General features: G+C 39.6%; 1 protein-coding gene across 1 annotated transcript in view; it reads right to left on the bottom strand.

Annotated features, from left to right (window-relative positions):
* Window positions 1–18824, bottom strand: part of LOC103397829 (potassium channel subfamily T member 1-like) — a 38009-nt gene extending 19185 nt beyond the window's left edge. The window contains exons 1-9 of the mRNA XM_025053339.1: window positions 18266–18824; window positions 12745–12783; window positions 6750–6829; window positions 5937–6042; window positions 4889–4948; window positions 4721–4769; window positions 4430–4489; window positions 2067–2141; window positions 1905–1988 (exon numbers count right to left, since the gene is read on the bottom strand). Of these exons, the coding sequence (XP_024909107.1) occupies window positions 1905–1988; window positions 2067–2141; window positions 4430–4489; window positions 4721–4769; window positions 4889–4948; window positions 5937–6042; window positions 6750–6829; window positions 12745–12783; window positions 18266–18411 (699 nt within the window). The 5' untranslated portion in view covers window positions 18412–18824. The remainder of the gene's footprint in view (window positions 1–1904; window positions 1989–2066; window positions 2142–4429; window positions 4490–4720; window positions 4770–4888; window positions 4949–5936; window positions 6043–6749; window positions 6830–12744; window positions 12784–18265) is intronic.
* Window positions 18825–21252: the final 2428 nt, after the last annotated feature.

The following is a 21252-nucleotide window of genomic DNA, read 5'->3' as shown; positions in this document are numbered from 1 at the left end:
GTCAAACTCAAGGCCCGGGGACCAAATGAGGCACGCCAAGCCATTTTGTGTGGCCCGTGGGAGCTTAAAAAGCATTTAATAAAGTCCATGCAGCAGAGTTTATCAACCTATGAAATTAAACGTTTTTTGTTTGTTTTTTACACAGCAATGAACAATATTTGTAGCTTGAATAAAGATACATGTATTAGTCTGTTATGGAGGAGCTACATCTATACCAGACTCTATTCTGTTTGTATCAAAGTCTGAATGACTTTTATTTTAAAATATTGCCAGATTATCGTCAAATAAAGAAAGTAAATGGAACATTTTTTTTGAATGAAGTAAATTAGAATTTTTTCAATTTTTCACTGTGTCCCACTGCGGGCTGGTACCAAAGGATCTAGGGCTGGTACTGGTCAGCGAACCAGGGGTTGGGAACCCCTGATCTATACAGTGTTCCATTTAAAACCGGCCCGTCTGCTGACGTGGCCCCCGGTGAAAATGACACCCCTGCTCTAGACAAAATGATGTGTAAGAAACGGTACAATATGACACACCGTAACAGTCCTTGTTGACACGTTTGAAGTTAGCGGGGGTGGTCTTTATCTATCATACTCACTGGTAAGATATTTGGTATTGATTTGTTTTATGCTCCAGAGCCTCATGTCATCACACACATCCTCATCAAAAATACAAGGGATCTGTGTACAACACAGCACCTGGACCACAAACAAAGTAGACTATACTTGTTCTCGTTCTTATGTTTCTATGTACACGTGAATACTGCGATTTCTTCCTCTGCTCTTCAAGCAGATGTTCCTTACCAGACCTCCACAGTTGTTGCGTCATGTGGTGAAGAAATCGGCCTCAAATCCAACCATCTGCTCCAACCACTGACTTCCCATTATGTTCTTACTGTTTTAGTAAGAACATAATCTGAGTCACAGCGAGCCGTCGCGTTACATCAGCTGGGCATCGGCTAAATGCTGCCATTACAAAAACAGCTGGGCGTTGTCTCGCACCTGACCTTACCACGTTTAGAGCCTGCCTCTGCTCTAACGTTTCTGTAGCGGATCTGCTTATTTTGCTTAGTTTGCACCGCTTCTTCTTTGTTTTTATCCTGCCTTTGTTTCATTACGATTTTGTTGTCGGCTGCAGTTCCTCCAACACCCACTCAATACACTTCATTAACTCAGCACTCCTGAGTACAGGTCTCTGGTGTATCAGAGATTAGTTAGCTTTGCATTACAAACAGCCAAGAACTTTCGATGCTGAAACACAGTCCAATTCATCATGTATCCACACACACAGAGACACGCATTTCTCCATGAATTTTCAGTAACAAAATGCAAATGTCACTGGTCTGTGGCCAATATTTTCCAGCTGAGTCAATTAGCGACTGAATAAATACATAAATTTAAAAATCCGTTGTTAGCTACTTTTTACTTTAATTGTGTAAACACATGCACATTATGCAAAATCAGGTTTTGTGCTTCTGGTCACGACTGGTCGCAAGATGCCGAAACTGTTTTAAATGACCCGCTAATTCTGATACAAGATTACAAGTCATGGCTGATCTAAGACCCCGACTTGATGTGCTATCGCGGAATATTGATACCGAATATGTTTTATTCATATGAAGAGACAGATAAAGGGTTCTAAAGTGATAAAAATCATTTAAAAAACTCTAAAGCCTTGGGTTTTGTTAAAGGCTAAACATGCGAGTTCATTATGTAGTCAGAGAAGATCTCTCTGTCCCCATCCCGCTCTGTATTTAACGGCAGCAAGGGCAATTGTGTGTTATTGTCTGAGAAACCGACGGCCCAGGATTGAACTCTAGGAATTCTACGCACAGTGGTTAAAACTTTACAAACAACGAAGAGAATTAAATTAACCATTCATTTAAATATCAAAAAAATACTTACTATCATATTCTCCAGTGCACCTTTGGCTAACCAGCAGTTTAGAAACACAGGGACAAATATGTTTCTCCACGGAGCCCAGAAAATCTTGAGAGACGGAAGAAAAACGAACAATGTTAGCAGGATTAAAACACAGCTCAGACTTGAAAGAAAAAATAAACTCACTGTAATTATGAATGGCACAGAATTGATCATCTCCAATATGAAGGATATCTGAAAGACCTGCTCCCAAATGTTACCCTGGAGAATGGAAATTGACAAGAAATAAAAAAAAAGAGAATGACAATACATCTCATCATTATGAAGATGAAGACACTGTTTGTCCAATTATATCAACCTAAATAGCAATTATATTAGTTTGGAACCAATGTATGTGGAATGTACAGTAAGTGGACACTCAGACTAGGGCTGGGAATCGGTTAAAATTCGATTCCGATACTCAAGATTCAGAATTGATTATCACGATTCGATTCATGTTATTTTAAGCTGAATTAAATGACTACTTCGCCTTCAGCTGCAGTACCTGCTGCTTTTCTCTGAGGATGTGGGTGGCAGTCGTACTGCGATGAAAGTAGTGTAGCGACCCCCGAAGTAATGTTAGAGTGTTATAACGATCATGATAGAGTTATGTAATTTCCCAGGGTCTGTAAATGTGTCGGGATGAACGAGAGAGCAAGGGGGCGGGGCGAGCAGATGATAGAGAGCGCGCTCGGCTGAGAGAGAAGTGTGGATGGAACACGGACGTGAGTTGAGTTTATGTGTGAGACCGGGAGTGTTTTATTGTTTTAGTGTGGTTACAGCCGACAGTAATCCAGTTCTTTAATCAAATGTTCAACAACAAACTGCAGGTTTGTTGAATGACGCATTCGCGGGTCGGACGCTACAGTACTTTGCGATGTGCCTCACTTGAGGTTTATGGTTTGAGCGAAGCAGCCTACATGCGTTAGCTCCATTATCTCAACCGCACGGACCATATTTGCCGCGTTGTCGGTCACCATAGCTGGATTCTTACAGCCCCTAACCCTGCATCTCTGTCGTCAACATTGCCGCTGGACTGGCAGAGCGATGGTCAGTTTCAACTTCGGTGGTTTGTAGCACATGAGAGTGCAGGTTCCACTCGTCATTCGTTCTTTAAAAAAACTAAATAAATCGATATTTGGACGTACGAATCGATATTCGAGAATTGAATGGAGAATCGATTCAGTATCGGCGAATCGATATTTTGAACTCAGGCCTAATTCAGACTGTATATTAATATTATGGTAGACACTGACTTCTTCTCCTCGTGTTCATTTTAGAGTACAAAGACATATGTTCACTGTCAGGAGTTAAACTACACGAAGAGAAAGCAGTATAAAAAAAAGACGCCAGCAGTCTGTAAATTAAACTCTGTCATCGGCTCGATAAATCTGAAGCCTATGAGCAGGCGTAATAACATAATGCAAACAGGGATAAAGAGGATGTCAATACAATATGGACGAGCTGCTTCAGTCTTCAAATACATTTAAAATTGAAACAGATTACATTAAACAAACAAAGATGACTTTTGCGTGTTAAATAAAAAAGAAAAAAAAAATACAGTTCTCTGTGGCAGACCACTCTTTATGACTGATATTCTTCTACTCCTCTCTGCACCCTGGTCCTTACATGCTGACAGCCAAGTATCTCTGAATACATGGATTTGAACGACAGCTCAGAGTCACATTAAAAAAGTGACTCAGCATTTTTGCTGTAATAACTGGAGAATCTGCACTTCATTAAAATTGAAAAGCTCCTAAAAATTTACCAAACCTCAATATTTAATGACTTACAGATTCTTGACCATATACTACTGGTCTGGATCTGCAACTGGACTGCAGTCCATCTATTAGGTAGGCCCTTTTTTAAAAAATACCTTGTGCATATACCAGCAGAGGGAGCACATCGCACTTACCACAAGGATAGTTAGCAGACGTAGCAGTTTGGGTTATTTTGAAGTTTTGAATGCTATTAGCATAGCTCAATGCTAAGATATTTCTATAGCTAGTTTTATTTTTTATTTATTTGAATTTGGGGCACTATATACGTATGTTAGCTGTATATATGTATATACATACATATACAGTATATACATGTATACACATACATATATAGTGCCCCAAGTTTAAATATATTGCAAAACCATATATGTATGTATATATATATATACATATATAAATACATATATACACACATATATATATATCTTCTTTTTATATATATAAATATATATATAAAATGACAGTCACGGATTGGCAGTAATAAATATTAGATCATAAAGTTCATTTCCAGCTCAGTTTGCCTGCCTAAAAAAAACCAATTCTGCAGACGATAATTAGGTCTGAAATGAGAGCAAGAGTCTCTTTGATCACAGAAGCCTCAGTTCTGGCTCTTAGTCTGTGCACAGACAGCTGCAGGCAGGAAACAGCAAGAGTGTTAGACGTCCATCAGACAGCTGCACAGGCACCGGTTAGGATTAAAAGCCAGAAAGTGTGGACTGTGTGTCTTACCTTGTAGCTGAGATATGTGATGAGCATGGTCTCCAAGAAACTGATTAAGGCCACTGTCACCTGAAGCAGGAGGATGGGGGGGGACAAGATGATAAATGAGCTGAGCAGCTAACAATTCCTCTTCTCCACTTTCCCCAACCTTCACTTAAAAACTACCATGGTCGGCAAATTCTTTCATTTAATAAATGGGTGCAAGTGTAATCGGCGTGAACCCTGCATTAACATTCAGTCTGTGCTGAGAAAATTTGATTTATGTGCACTTTCCCCACCCCGGAATGCTATAACGCTCACCTGTATCGCCCACACAGGCTCTCGTCTGTTCACCCAGAAAATCAGCTTCCTGTCAAGACCGTGACAAAGGTCGTCTTCACCCAACATTTCATCTCCCTTTTTTATTGTATCATTAATAATGAACACAAATACGCAATACAATTAAATTTGATTTAAACAGTAACATACCAGTCGATATCTGGTGACTCTTCAGGATTTGTCTGACTGTTGTTAAGACAAACTGCATCGCTAACCAGAAAAGAGAGAAAGAAATCCATAGGTAAATACAGGAGGTCAGTACAGTGTATTTGACAAATAGCCAGCGTTTCACTTATTTCAAGCAAACATGACTGACCTACTATAACTATAACATTTTTTTTATTATTATTATTTTTATTATTATTTATTTATTTAAATGTATTGTAATGTAATGTAATGACAAAAACTACATAACAAAGGGCCCTCTCAAAAACAGATCACTGTTTTTCAAACTATGGTACGTGGACCCCGTAGGTTAGTTGAGCCCCCTCTAGTGGTAAGCTAGAGTTGCTATAGGGATATGGTGAGTTGTTAAATACAGCTACAGGGTATTTACATACATGACATACTGTACATAAGTACCTACAGTATGTTATTCAGCTATGCTAACACAGTGGTAACATCTAGGACAGTGTTTCCCAATTTTTTTCTTCTGGGGACCCATATTTTAAAAGTCCTTCGCAACTCAAGTCAAAAGACATTATTCGTAAACTCCTGGGAAACATGATGTGAGACAACCCAAAAAAAAACCTACTTGCGACCCACCTGAGGGTCGCGACCCAGTCTTTGGGAAACAATGATCTAGGACATCAAAGAGTCTGACTTATGCCTGGGAGCCATAATGAAGGGCAAAAAGTTCCAGAAACAACGGAACGCACAATCCAATATGGTGAATGTAAACAAAGGCGTCTTCTGCATATAATGACATAACAAGGTATGTGTCTGCTCGGCTTGCCAACTGGTTCCAGTGTGTACTGGTGGGTGAGTTTTAACAGTGGTACAGAGTATAAAAAGTTTGAGAACCACTGCCATAGGTCAAGGATGTCCTTAAACGAGGATTGTACTAGGATTGTACTGTACTGTACTGTGGTATTTTCAAACAAAATAATTTCAGACCCAGTACACACTGTGAAAAGCCTCAGAATCACTGTCATCGAACAAACAGTCACTAAGTGGGGAGTAGAAATGAGACCCTTACCCTGGGTCTTCGTTGCCGTTGGTGGGATCGTCCAGCCTGACTCTCAACATGTAGAGGGCGCAGGTGAGTATCTTCAGGGAGAAGTTGAACAGACGGATTCTCAGGCCTTTAGACCAACAAAGAAAAACAATGTTTGACAAACTAGTCTGAACATCAACATCAATGTTCTCAGATATTCAACAAAAAAAAGTCTCACATTCAGTTTCCACTTATCGGGATTTGTTGTGAAGGCTACGCAATTTATTTCCCATCAACCTTACTACGCCCTGTGGGTGTGACTTGACCTTCCTGGATTTTTCGGTAAATGTATCAAAAAGTGGACACCACAACAACGCTATGGAGTAGAACAACAGACCCCTGTAGCCAGGGCTGACATTTCCATTAGCTCCCATGTCAAAGAGCCTGTCCACAGCCTGTCACATCAGCTCGCATCAGTGTCAGGGATTTAACTACAGGTCTTGGAGGAGACACGACTAGATGCAAATGACTTACAGAACCATTGCACCAAATGATCTAAATCTCCCGCTGAGGAAAAAACACTGCAGATGCTGAGACAGATGCTTCTGTCTCAGCATCTAAGACAATGTTCTCTGCGTGCTGGGCCACAGAACGTGCACCAAAGAAAACAGTAATTTACAGCAAGATCGCTAATGCAATAACACAAGCCCCGACTGGGAGAGAAAATTGAATATGGCTCCTCATCACCAGTGGCAATTTCCTACAGTGTGCTTTCGTGTATCCATTTGTCTGGGAGAGTTCTGAGATAAGAAGATGACGTGGGGGGTCAGAAGGGCCCCGGGTTCACGCACTTACTTGACCTTTGGTTTTTGATAAAGAAAAGCTTCAGCCTCTCCTTGAAGGTGTTCTCGTTCACATAGAACTCCACTTGTACCCTGCGGGCGACAGAGACAGAAATGGCAGTGTAAATAACCAGGGATATTAAAGTAGAAACAACCAGCCAATCTACAGCTGGATGGATGGAAATAATACCAATATGTTAGCAGCAGACAAATCATCATGTTTATCGGTCAAACTGCTGGGTTTTCATCTCCTCACCATAGTCTGTGCAAATGCATCAGCCTTGCACTGGATTCTGGGAAAGAAAAAACTAACCTGGTCTCTGCAGGAGCTGCAGGATGGCTATTGACCTCATCTATTTAGCCAATGCAGTTTTAAAGATGGCAGTTTGGAGTGTTTTTATTTCGCACAGTAACAATGTGTAAATATATATAATATTTTCCTTATTGAGATTTAACTTTAATTATAAAATACAAGCAGAAGATATACATAAATATATATACATATAAATACATGCAGTGTGTATATGTGTATGCATATGTATTTATATATTGTATAAATATTTTTATATATATATTTGTATATATATTTATATATTGTTTATATATTTATATACCTATTTGGTAAAATGTTTTCCACCACAGAAGCAACAAAGAAAAATTAGACTTTTAACTATTTTTATTTAAATAATTACACCTTTCTGAACGGTACCCGTGTCTTAGATTGGTATCCATTAATAAACAACACATTTATTTCCACCTTCTCATTAGGGTCATGTACAGTGACAAATCTGCTGTGATTAAATATTAATGGACTAATATCCCTGGAGGTCTCGAATGCATCGTCAGTGCCAACGATGATCAAGCTGCTGTTTCCGGATCGGCCGCAGTCGCAGGAAGTCACAGGTAATATAAGAACGGGCTGAAGAAAAACGAAGCTCATCATTTGTGAGCACTGAGCAGAAGTAATGGCACAGGAGAGGACCTTGGAGGTGCAACCCCCCCCCCCCACCCACCCCCCCGACAAGATGAGTACAGGGGATAGAAACACGGGGGATTAGTGGAGAGAGCAAGGAGGCAATTACTGTGATGAGTCCTGGGAGAAAGATACGTATGTGGGATTTGTGTGGATATACTGTGTAGGTGGGAGACAGAACAATCCTCACTCTCACTCCACCACAGATAGAGATAAGATAAGTCAGGAACACATACACACACCGTTATCATCATCGTCATCATCGTCATCATTATAATCTTAAGATGAGCACCTTAAAACACATCATTAGTCACCTGTGTGTGTCCTTGATGAGACGTTAACATGTCTACCTGTGACTACCATTATATAGCAACCAGTGACCTGGAAACATCTGCGAGGAAACCACTAATCCACGTGTTGTTATCAGCGTAGGTGGAGATGCCTATTTGTTCTGAGAGGCTTCCTCGCCTTATCTGATTGTAATGAAAGGGACATCTGCAGTCTAGTCCACCATAATCTGGAAAGAGACACATTATTCTTGGTCTTTTTCTTTGTACCGTGTGTACAAAAACAAGCCCGATATCACTGAGCCGCTTAACCAGTACTTCTCAACCAGTGGGGCAGGGACCCCTTTGAGGGCATGGTGAGGGGCTTCCAATAGAATATGGCACGCTGGACATACTGCAAGTGTAACCACTGCTGTAATGCTTGAATGATAACAAGCCTCCAGTCACTAGGTGGCAGCAAGTCATACAGTGGTTTGTACAGATCTCAACAGTTCTCAATACTATTTCAATTTGCGGGGTGTGTGTCGAAAGAGGATGTGGGGGCTAAAGGGTGGGGGTGTCAGAACATTTCTCTCCACAAGGTGGAGCATGACAGGAAATAATTGCGAATCACTGTGCTAAACCAACATGTTTTAAGAATGAAAAATAATCTAATAAATATGATTGCTTAATCTAAACTGGGGAATCACCAACTACATTTGTCAGAGGGCCAGAATTTTCCTGGACAGGGCGGGAAAAAAATTCGAGGGCGGACACTTAAATAAAATGAAATCAAAATCACATTTTTGGCTAACATTATTATTTGATGTTTATTTTGGAATCTAGTCCAAGGCCGGATTGTATGGTTTGGTGGGCCAGATTGGGCCCACCAGTTGCCAGTTGATAGTCTCTGATGCAAACAATTAAGGCAACTTGTTTTGCAAATTTGACATTAGCTAGGTTTTGGTTCAGGTACTTATCTCTGAAAATGCTGCATGCTTCTGAAGTGGCAGGTTTATGTCATATAATCCAGTCCTCTCACAACAAGCTGTTCTGATTTACATTTACAATAAACATACAACCCACAATGGGAAGCTCCGCCCACATGTTTACTTCAATCAAAACCGCTGTGTTCACCCTTCTGTTTGGCCAACCAAAATATATTACTAATATTTCATTTATACATCAAGGAAGGATTTTAGTCTGGAAAAAGCATAATACAATTTTGTATCCATCTTGGTGAGTAATGTGTTATAGGACTGAAAATCGCCACTAATTCTCCATTATATCATTTAAACTAATATGGCAGAGCAGTTGGAATTAGATTTCCCCTAAATGGTATTAAAGATTTGATTCAGAGAACCCTTGGAAGATGTATTATACAGAACATCTCCTAGACCTCAGTCCAGGTCACTGCAGTACTACAACAATGCCCTTTAAGTCTCTTCATTTACATTACTATATCATCTGCAAACCATCACACCAACTACTAGGGCATTTGTCCAGTTTTTTTTTTTTTAATTGTCTTCATGCCAGTGTGCTTTCAAAATGCAGTTTTTTGTCTACTGCACTATATTTATAAATTACTTTTCTTTGCCATTTTTTACTCAAATTGTACTCCCTTGATTTGCCCCCTGGACGACCATGTAGATCACGTGATGTGATGCCGCAGCAGTAACGTGTGGATTTCTCAAATTCAGCCTAAACTTCTGCCAGATGATACTCTCAACATTAACTGTCAAGAGTACTGCGTTACTGTCAAAGTCATTCTGAGGAGATGAATATCACAATACTAAAAATGTACTCTTTTCCCTGCACTAAAGAGCCATTATATATATATATATATATACATGTATACATATACATACATATATATACATACATATACATACATATGCACATACAGTATATACAGTATAACTAGATATACACTATATTACCAAAAGTATTGGCTCACCTGCCTTGACTCATACTATGAACTGAAGTGCCATCCCATTCCTAACCCAGAGTTCAATATGATGTCGGTCCACCTTTTGCAGCTATTACAGCTTCAACTCTTCTGGGAAGAGGAGAGTGTTTATAGGAATTTTTGACCATTCTTCCAAAAGCGCATTGGTGAGGTCACACACTGATGTTGGTCGAGAAGGCCTGGCTCTCAGTCTCCGCTCTAATTTATCTCAAAGGTGTTCTATCGGGTTCAGGTCAGGACTCTGTGCAGGCCAGTCAAGTTCATCCACCCCAGACTCTGTCATCCATGTCTTTATGGGCCTTGCTTTGTGCACTGGTGCACAGTCATGTTGGAAGAGGAAAGGGCCCGCTCCAAACTGTTCCCACAAGGTTGGGAGCATGGAATTGTCCGAAATGTTTTTGGTATCCTGAAGCATTTAAAGTTCCTTTCACTGGAACTAATGAGCCAAGCCCAGCTCCTGAAAAACAACCCCACACCATAATTCCTCCTCCACCAAATGTCACAGTCGGCACAATGCAGTCTGAAATGTACCGTTCTCCTGGCAACCTCCAAACCCAGACTCGTCCATCAGATTGCCAGATGGAAAAGCGTGATTCATCACTCCAGAGAACGTGTCTCCACTGCTCTAGAGGCCAGTGGCGGCGTGCTTTACACCATTGCATCCGACGCTTTGCATTGCACTTGGTGATGCGTGGCTTGGCAGCTGCAGCTGCTCGACCATGGAAACCCATTCCATGAAGCTCTCTGCGTAGTGTACTTGGACTAATCTGAAGGTCACATGAAGTTTGTAGCTCTGTAGCAATTGACTGTGCAGAAAGTCGGCGACTTGCTTGATTTTATACACCTGTGGCCAGGCCAAGGGATTAGGACACCTGATTCTGATCATTTGAATGGGTGAGCGAATACTTTTGGTAATATAGTGTATATATTTATTTTCCCCCCCAGAAAAGTGTACCACCACTGTTGAAAGAAATAGGATTTCAATTTCACACTACCTTTGCCTGACATGCTGATCAAATAAAACTGTGATGTTGACATAACAAACAAAATAAATCATTGATTGCTTTTTGAAACAAACAAACAAACAAACAAAAACACATGGACTATTGGTCAAGTCAAACAGCACAGCTGAGCAACAATGTTTTATAGCGAAGTGGAAATCGTGTTACTGGAAGAAGTAACTGGAAATGATGGAAATGAAATGAATGTTTCCCTGAAACTGGACTTCTGCAGAAAAACAGAAATATTCCCTGAAAAACCATGGACTATTTTTCATTGTTGATTAGATCGTAATGTGTCCAGATGTTACAGGAAACAAACACAAAGGAAAGAGCTAATAGATGAGCTTTGGTTAGCATAACCGTGGAAGCTATTTTATTGACTACATCTCATCTGCACAAGTAGAGGAACGTGTTTCGTAATCGTATTAATAAACATACTGCAGAAACAAATGCCCCCTCATCGCTGAGGCGGTCAAACCCATCCGACCGAGCTGCAAGTTGTAAACAGAACACTTCACGGCTCCCAGAAGTGTGACTGATATAAAAGCTGCATGGATTCTAAAAATACTACATCCAGGCATAAATACTGAAAGGACCCAGCAGCGTTCCCTACTTCTGCTCAACCAGGCCGATCCTGGAAGACCCCACAGAGAGGGACCGCAGCCAACTTCTCTTATATAAAATTATCAGAGTGACCTTAAGTCCAGACGTGGTGTGTTAAGTGTTCTCTCGGCTAAATCCTGAAGCAAGAGGCCTTTAGAGGAAACTATAAGCCAGGTGGATGATAACCATCTTAATGGAAACTGCGTGGAGAGGAGAACTGACATCAACAACCTGACAAGGCAGAATGGGTCACTCTGACCCAACTGTTAATGTGTTCAACTGTATGAGGTTTAGCACTGGAGAGGCCAAAATACATATACATGTACAATGTACATGTATATGTATTTACATATATACATACATATACATATATATCTACATACATATATATATATACATACATACGTACATACATACATATAAACATATACATATTTATATATATGTATACACATACATATATATATATGTACAAGAAAGACATAGTACTCTGTGAAAGTTACACCAGTGATACGTCAACAGGCTGAAGACAACCACAGCAATGTCATTAATTTCAAGGCAATTAATGTGAAGGAAATAACATCATGTTAGAGTCAATCAAAAAGCATTCCCTTTGTAATTTCCTGGTAGATCTTACTTATTGGGAACCCCTGATTTAGAATCTTGAACATCACAGCCTGATGCACAGTTTCAAAATTAGCAGCGTGCATTAAAGCCAAAACCGACATGAGGTGACCAAGTAAATAAATCACCAAGTTTAGTGTTGAACATTCTGCCACCTTTGTTGATGGGACTGAATGTACAAGCTTGGATGGTTTATGTGGACGGAGGAAAGGTTGTGTGCAAACTGGGGGGGAGGAGGGGGGATTTCAAACACACTCAACCTGCCTTTTCACCATTTGTTGTGCTGCCACTGACTCCATTCAAATCCGTTTTCCCACTTTTGACTCTGTGCCACAACAACTGTTGAAAAGTTGGCTACAAATGCATGGGCTATTCCCAAGTTGACAATCATTGCCACAGCAATCACTGCCCACCGACGGTAATGAATGGATGAATGCACATAAACCTGCAGTCTGTTAACATTTTTTTATGGATGATGTGTTGTGCTGAAGGGAGGTTTCCTGTTCCTGTGTGTGGCTATCCAAGCTGTACATAGTTCATGCCATGCAAGCATGATGCTGCCAAGGACTTACTGGGCATTGGTCGAGTCCATACTGTATTCCTCTTGGTACCTGTACGCAGTACACATGAACACAGGCACAGATTAGGAGAGAGCGAGGTTGTTGGGGGTGGGGAGGCAGGGAAGACAAAGATTAACAGCAAGGATGGAGCAGGAAGGTACAAATGACCCCCGACTAATGATTTTTCATGACGCTCGATCGCATACATTGAAGGCTTTATTATTACTATTTGTTCATTTACTCCCGACAGCCGGAACGAACGGATCGCATTTTAGCTACAAATCGAAAAGACATAAAGCCGGTTTCATTTAAACGCCAGTCAATTCAAAGAAAATGCTCGATTGACTAAAGAACAGATGGGACACACACTGTACTGCAAACCACAGGAGATAAACAGACATTCCTTCACGGTGAGTTAGCGGTTGCTAGATATATTTTAGGTGAGTAGAGAGGACGGAGACGTGTGTAACGTTAATACAGACGGACAGAGGGACGCAAACAAATATTGATTAGTAACTGAGGTAAAAGGTCAACTCTACAACAGGATGTGAAACACAAACTGACGGCGGCTTCACGTGTTTCCCCACTCTCCTGGAAGACGTGCGTTACTTAAGATGGTTCTCAGAACTGAAGCAAAACTTTAAATATAGACCATCATCAACTATAAAATGTATGTATAGCATATATGTAACATGACTGAATGCTAAATTTTCACCAGAAGGGGCATATTAGCAAGAGATGAATTGATTATAATTCAGTCAATTTAACTTACAAATATTGTACCTTGATTTGTGAAATAAAACTTAGTAGCACGGCCTTTACAATGAGGCAATTAAACGCATTTAAGATACCGTGGGGCACACAAAATGATTCGGCTGGTCACATTTGACTCGCGGGCTATGAGGTTGCCCTAAGTGACGCAAACATTTTTGGGTAAAATTCTTTAAAAATGTATTTGAACAATAAACTTTTTTTTCATTCATAATCTCACAATTGTAGAAGAACATTTTCCCCATTGGCTAAAAGTTAGAATTTAGAAAGACAAAAACAAGTTTCTGTAAAAGGATCGTTATCTTGGATCCATCACTCTCTGACAGCTTTAAAGCCTTATGAAATCATCAGTCCATTTACGCTTTTCAAAATGGACAAATGGAATGTCCATTAGGTGCAGGAAGCAGGAGTGTAGGTCACAAGAGAGAACCTACATTTGTCTCTGTCTTTAATTAAGAACCATTTTAAAAGCATTACTGACATCAGTGAAATCACAACTCATGTCTATTAGCAGTTTTACATTTACCGTTATGATCATTTGCTTCAACTAACAGATTTAAAAATCAATACACTGTCATGTACGGACTTGAAAAATCATACGTTTTCAAAGACAAATCAAATCAAGAAAAGGCCACCTGTGTGACTCATTCATTCAACATCTGCTGCTTAAACTTCACATCATTGGGCTATGAATAACATAAAACAATCGATCAACACATCTACATATATGATCAATTAATGAGTTTCTCGCTATCCTAATCCGGACATTTTCGGCCCTTGGGATGAAACGAGAGAACCCGAAGAAAAAAAACTGTGAAATGTTAATCTTCTTGATTTAAGACACGCTGGCTAACAGCTCTTCTCCTCTGTACTCTGTGGCCACCATGTGATTTACTGGATTCCAAAAGGGTTTAATCATACTCTAGAAGTACAAACTGAAAGGTCTCTCAATTAAAGAAACAACATCGCAACGATGAGTTTGCACGGTGCGGTTTAAATGCATTTTACCACAGCAACACTTTAATGAACAGTAATTCACTTCCTGGACTCTAAGAGCTTTCAAAAACACATACATTAGTTCAATGTTAACTCCTCTTTTTCTAACGTAAACAAAACTTAAACTAATATTCATGCTTTTGGCCAAAACACCCCTGAATTTGCATTTTTACTATAATCCATGATGAAGCATCTCTCACCTTTAAAGGCAGCAGATGTAGAGTCTGAAGTGTGAAAACAAGTAACAATAAAAAAATGCCACCCTTTTTCACGCTGTCTATTTCAGTCTCAACTACATGCACGTAGAACTGTTTGGAGCATCGACTGATATGAAAAGGGAGGTCATCGCACAAAAACATGAACAGAATATATAGATGGAATGGGATTCGTAGTTCTCAGTCAGGGGCGTGTATCTGTGCCTGGCAGCGTGCCAACGTTTCTCGGACGACTACACCTCCCATGCTGCTTTCCTCACACATCAGCGGAGATGCAGCTTAGGTTATTTCATCCAGAAATGACTAGTTGTTTCATACTAGGTAACCTAAACCTCAGTTGCGAGCAGAGGACGGGCCTCAGTAGTCACTTTAGGTACGTGTACAACTTAAAAACTATTGATCCGTCATCAGTTTTCATTTGGTCAACTTGAAGTTTCCCACAAAGGCTCAGTCAACAGGTTTCTTTTTTAAGACAAAAGCTTTAGAGAGAACTAAACAGAGAAGTTATATGATGCTAAATAACAATGTTGAAATGTACTAATCTACTCTTTAACCAATACAAACCAGATGGAATGAAATATAGGACGGACAAACAAATCTGAAGCGTCATCTGCAAACATGTCAACTTTCATTATGAGATAAAAACGAGTTAAAAAAAATATACTGACCAATAAAACAGTTTCCTATTAGACGACAGCCAAATTAAAAATGTACAAAAAAAGTGTGTGCATTTTGTAAATATATGTAAATACTACACTCTATTGCAGTGTCATAGGATTCATCCTTGTCTATCATTCAGTGAATGAACAGTTGATACAAATGGCAGTACTGTTGTCTGACAGCATTCCTCCTAATTATCCATCATCCTCATGCTTGTTAAGCCTGGTCATTGATTATCTGCTACTGTGCTTCATGTTGCTTGTAACAAACCTGGAAAGTCAACACTTGATTTGATCGATGATTCCACCTGCAGTATACAAAGATCCCCCTACACATACACCATGATTCAAAAACGTCTTAATGCCGTAACCATGGACCAAATTCAAACCTTATTTTCACATTGTTTTTACATAATACCAATGTTGTAACTCTCTGTTGAAGAGCGTTTTTTTTCTTTACCAGAGCACTTTGAACTTAAAATACCATCTCAACTCTCAGAATGAATGTCTGGCTCATGTCAGACCAGCTCTACTGGGCGTAAATATGTCTACGACTGTTGAACTGTCACATGGATTGTGAGGGACTGTGCGCTGATTAATGTTGATGAAAATAACGTCTTCGTTTGAAAGTTCGGAAAGCAACTCATCACTTAAAATGTACAGTGATGACAAGAAAATCCACCACCTGTGTGAATGAAACTCTTGAGTTACACATTCACATATATGTATGAAATATATCCATATTAATTATCACACCATTTGGATTCATCACAAATAAAAACAGGTGTTATTTAAATTTCGGTTTGAGAAATATGCAAAAAATAATTGATTTTTATCATATTTAGGAAGATTTATTTTGATTTAGTTCGAGACCAGGCAATAATCTATATGTAGTCTCTGCAGGTGTCAAATCACACAGTCCCACAAACCAGGCCAACCAATGGCAACTGTCCAATAGGTGCATTAGATTTTACAGTTCCATCCATTTGCTGAAATTGTGTTTAAGGTTTCCAGACAACCCGTCTGGCAGCACTGCAGTATATCCACATTCAATAATGTTTAGTTTTCCTGTACTGAGCCTTTACTTTCACTTTGTTTAGACACCCTGTCAGCTCACTCACTGCAGGGATTTTAACACACTGACGCCGCCGCAAGGTTTAGCATCTTTGTATCAATGTCGGTTTTCCTGTGGTTACCATCGTACTGTAAGGTTTCTGCAATTAAAAAATATCAATCAACAGTCCCCCACTGACAAAAACTTCAAATGAAAAAAGCAGTTAAAGTACAGAGGGTTACGTGATTCATATAATAATACAATAAGTTGTCATTTTTGTCTCTGTCGATTGTGTTGAAATTAAGACCACGAACTAATTCTCAGACCGCTGTACATCAATTAGGACAATGCTGCAAAGAACGTCTGAGTTCAACAGATTATAAAGAACCAGAAAATTATTCAAGTCGCAATTGTTGCTTTTTTTAATATACAATTGATTTCATAACGTGGACCATGTGATATTTTGGAATCCTGTCTTGGACCAGATTGGTTCTGTTAGCGGGTTGAATTCTGTGTACGGGCCACCAGTTTATAGTCAGGCTTACAATTAAATGCGTAAAAAAATGTAAGATTTATCTTGCAGGTTTTACATTACAAATTTACATATACACACACATATATACACACATATACATATATACATACATACACGTATATACATACATACATACACACACGTATATACATATACATACATATATATACACATATACATATATACAGTATATGTACATATATATATACAGTATAACTACATATATGTATTTATTTCCCCCAGAAAAGTGCACCACAAGCATATATTACTGATATTTTCAATTATTTAGTAAATATTAAAAAAGCAAACAAACACAACACTCCACTTTCGACAAATGTCTAAAGCCTAAAATATATATATATATTATATATATATATATTTTTTTTTTAAGAAACACATCCATGGTGTTTTGACATGTTGACAGCCAACACACCAGCCATGGCACCAGCAGCCACACTCCTTGTTGTGGTTACTGGGACATCAAAAACAGGCACGTGCAGTGTTCAGCAAAGCCGACCACACATGTACCACGTGGAACGAGCGTGTATACGGAGCTCTTAAGCCGTTTTGTCTCCCAGAGAGGGGGAAAAACACAAAACATGGCGACCGGGGTTGTTACAGGTTCACTTTGCAGAAACCACAATCTCATTTGTCAATCAAATGTCAGGACGGCAGCCTGCAGAGTCGGTGCTCTTACGGAGAAGAGCTGACAGGTACTGAAATATCACATGTAATAATGCCCAAAGGTGTGTCCTCGATAACCATTCTGGTTTGCATTTCCATTTCATGCATGAATGTCAATTGTGCTGCATTGATATTAAGCTTCAACCCTTGAGCCTTGAAAATGAACTGAAAATGAAGACTGCACTGAGTTATGTAATCAGCCGCAGCTTCTCAAAGACCCAAAATGCACTGGAAACTAGTTGACAGCTCAAGGGGTTTGCAATAACTCGACTGTTGTCATGAAAGTAAAGATGACTCGAAAATAATAATAATTTATATCACTGGTTGCGTTCATGGCCTACTGTGTTTCCCAGCGGGGAGATTTGTGTCTCCCTTATGGTGCGTTACGATTATGACATTCATGTCAAACTGCTATAAATCCCGTGGGAATCGTCAGCATATCGTTTCTGAGACGTCAAAAATGTACGACGGTACATTTAAGTTTAGTCTAAGGTCAATGACAAGTTGCAGGATGCCGTGCGCTCGAAGCATCACGTAACTGTCGCGGATGCTGCATGCGTGTGTGCGAGTGAGATGCGTCCAGTAACGTTTCGCTCAGGTGCGGGTCTGCCGCAGATACCTTTGGCCGGCATCGCTTCCAAAGGACTCCACGGTCCGGAGAGGACTGGACGGGTTGACCCAGGTAGGCTCTGGGGGTTTCTGCACATCGGTTTTCACGTCGGGGTCGATCTCCGAAGGCGAGGGCGTCAGCTTTGCGCCCGCCATGGTTCCCTTGCACGTAGGGTGCGAAAGCTCCAGCAACGCGCGGCCAATCTGGTTCCTTCCACCGGAGTGATCAGCAGCAGCAGAAGCAGCAGCGCGGGATCAAAGAAACGGAGAGACCGGCGCTGACTGAAAACCGCATCGCCTGCTGCTGCTGCGTTAAGAGGAGCAGAGAGAGAGTGAGAGAGGCTTCATCTCTGCTGCAGCATCACATCACTGAGTGCTCAGGCTCCTGGTCATTGGACTCCATCCTTGATGGAGATGCGAGTTCCCCGAGCGCCTCCGAGAATCGTCACGCCGTAACGTCAAGCGGAGGAGCCAACCCAACCTTCTCCACGGCACGGATTACATAAATGACCACAGTCAAGTTATTGATTAAAGAACACAACCTCCCAGTCAGCCTCCTCATTACTGACACGTTTATCTAAGTGAAAAAAAAAAAAAAAAAAAAAAAAAGAAGTATGGATCCAAGAGATGAAGGTAAAATTTGCTGATTCTTTTTTTATATTAAAAAAAATCCCTTGAGTATCAGTGGGCTTGAACATATATAGGTTTAGTCAAAAGATTCTAAGATTAATTAAAAAAAATCAGTTTAAAAATAGCATTTAAGGCACATGTTATATATATATATATATATATAATGTATATACATATATATATATATATATATATATATATATGTATATATATATGTATATATATTATGAGCAAACAAACAAATTCAAATTCTGGTTAGGATTATTAATTCAGATTAACCTCAGATTTTCAGCTGTGTTCCCAACAGTACATCCATTACATAAAGGTGTTTGTTGCTGCGGTCACTGAATGAAATGGATATGTACACAAGCAGAGCAAAATGTTTCAACAGTTTGCAATTTGTTTTGCAGGTTTCTGTTCAATTTTTTATTTTTTTAGTCCACAAAACATAATTTTACCATTATTCGATTTTAGTGGATACAGTTTTTTCTACACCTTTGAAAATCATGGTTGAAGAGTTCTGTTAGACAACTGGACTTGAATTTTCTAAAAGAAGACCTTAAGTGTTTTTAAATCAAGCTGCCAATTAAAAACTATATTATATATATGTGGTTTGGGTAACATTTTTTGATGAGGAAGTTTGACCAGACCAAGTAAAGGATAATATTTATACATACTTATACAGTATGTATATATACGTATATACATACATACGTATATACATATATACATATATATATAGAGAGAGAGAGGGAGAGAGAAAGAGAGAGAGAGAGAACACGTGTGTGTGTGCCAGGACACACAAACCTGTATAGGTTTAATTATAGGTATACAAACAACCTTATTTAATCCCAGCCTTTTAGGACAATGACAACCACAGACCACAGGGTGGAGGAGTGGTTGGTGGAGGGGGTGGGGTGGGGGTGGGGCATCTGGTCCACACACAATCACAATAAAGACAGTATTTTGCATAAACACCTGCAACAACTAAAGTACAGTGGGACGACAGTGACTTTCATTCAAGCTTTAAAGACGAGCTCAACAATATATGTTATATATATTGTCGTTCAATATATTACAACAGATGTTTTCTCTTCCACTCTTCTAATCTAAAAATTACTTCTGGCCAATCAATGTTGATTTAAACATTAGTTCACCTTACTCATCAATACAGCCTGTAAGGACCTTTATTCTGAAAGAACAGCCAATCACAAAGCCACAAAGGGCTCTTTGGTGCAACATGCCTGTTGTCATGGTGAACTCATATATCAGAGCATACAAAAGGGCATCTGCATATACAGGACCAGACAGGCGGGCACTAACATAACCTTATAAACTCAGCTACATATATACAGTATATCATGCCTCACTCAACTGTTATTTGTTCCTTTTGTTTTTTAAATGTCTGACTTTGAGATAAAAACACGTTTGCATTAGTGGTGTTCGTGGCAATTATCACTGCTGTTTCTGTCCTGTTTTACTGAACAAGACGTCAATAGCTCTCAAGACTCTGACCTAAGGTGGGTGAAGGGTCAGCTGCCCGCCTTCGAGGTAATTGTGAGCTTACGCTAGTGAGGAACGTAGAAAAGCAGAGAATAAGAACGGTGGAAAACGATGACATCTCTCAGGATTTAGGATCAGTTCAGTGCGTTTTACAGATGTTTTCGATTATACTCCTTACTACTTTTTCTGTAGAATATCATCATGATGTCACTGACCTGCTAACATTGACACTTTTTGCAATATGCAATATATCCAACCAAAACCACATAACTTACAATAGGAAATATATGGTAATATATGTTAAATATACACATGGATGCATACATATACAAAAACATAGACACACAAATATATACATAAATATATATGCACATATATGTATATATAAAAATGAGGGCTTGGAGACACATAGTGGCCAAGAAGTGAAGTGCAGATTGTGATTCATTTGCCAGTGCTATAAAACCCCACCGTGCAGGAGCCGTGTCTGATTTATTTCCTGCAGTTTATGTCACAGATGACAGTAGGTTTTTTGTCTTATGAGGTCACATTAACATAGTATTTTTAAAGAGAACGACTAAAACCATCAAAGAATAAACACACTTTCATCACCAGCAAGAGTTGCAGGGAAAAAATAAATTGAATGCCTGCAAGACCACAGTATGAGAACCACACTGTAGAGAAAACTAACTTAAATATTTCAGCGGGGAGAACAACCAGAGAGAGAGAGAGAGAGAGAGAGAGAGAGAGAGAGAGAGAGAGAGAGAGAGAGAGAGGGGGGGTTGAAGCAGAAATATGAGCAGAGGAAATAATTCCATGGTAGCTTGTGAATTATTTCACATCAAAACACTTGAGAAAAACCTTGTG

This window comes from Cynoglossus semilaevis, chromosome Z, assembly GCF_000523025.1.
Source record: "Cynoglossus semilaevis isolate Cse_v1.0 chromosome Z, Cse_v1.0, whole genome shotgun sequence".
NCBI lineage: Eukaryota > Metazoa > Chordata > Actinopteri > Pleuronectiformes > Cynoglossidae > Cynoglossus > Cynoglossus semilaevis.
Note: the sequence above shows the minus strand (reverse complement) of the source record. Positions and strands in the feature narration are given on the sequence as shown.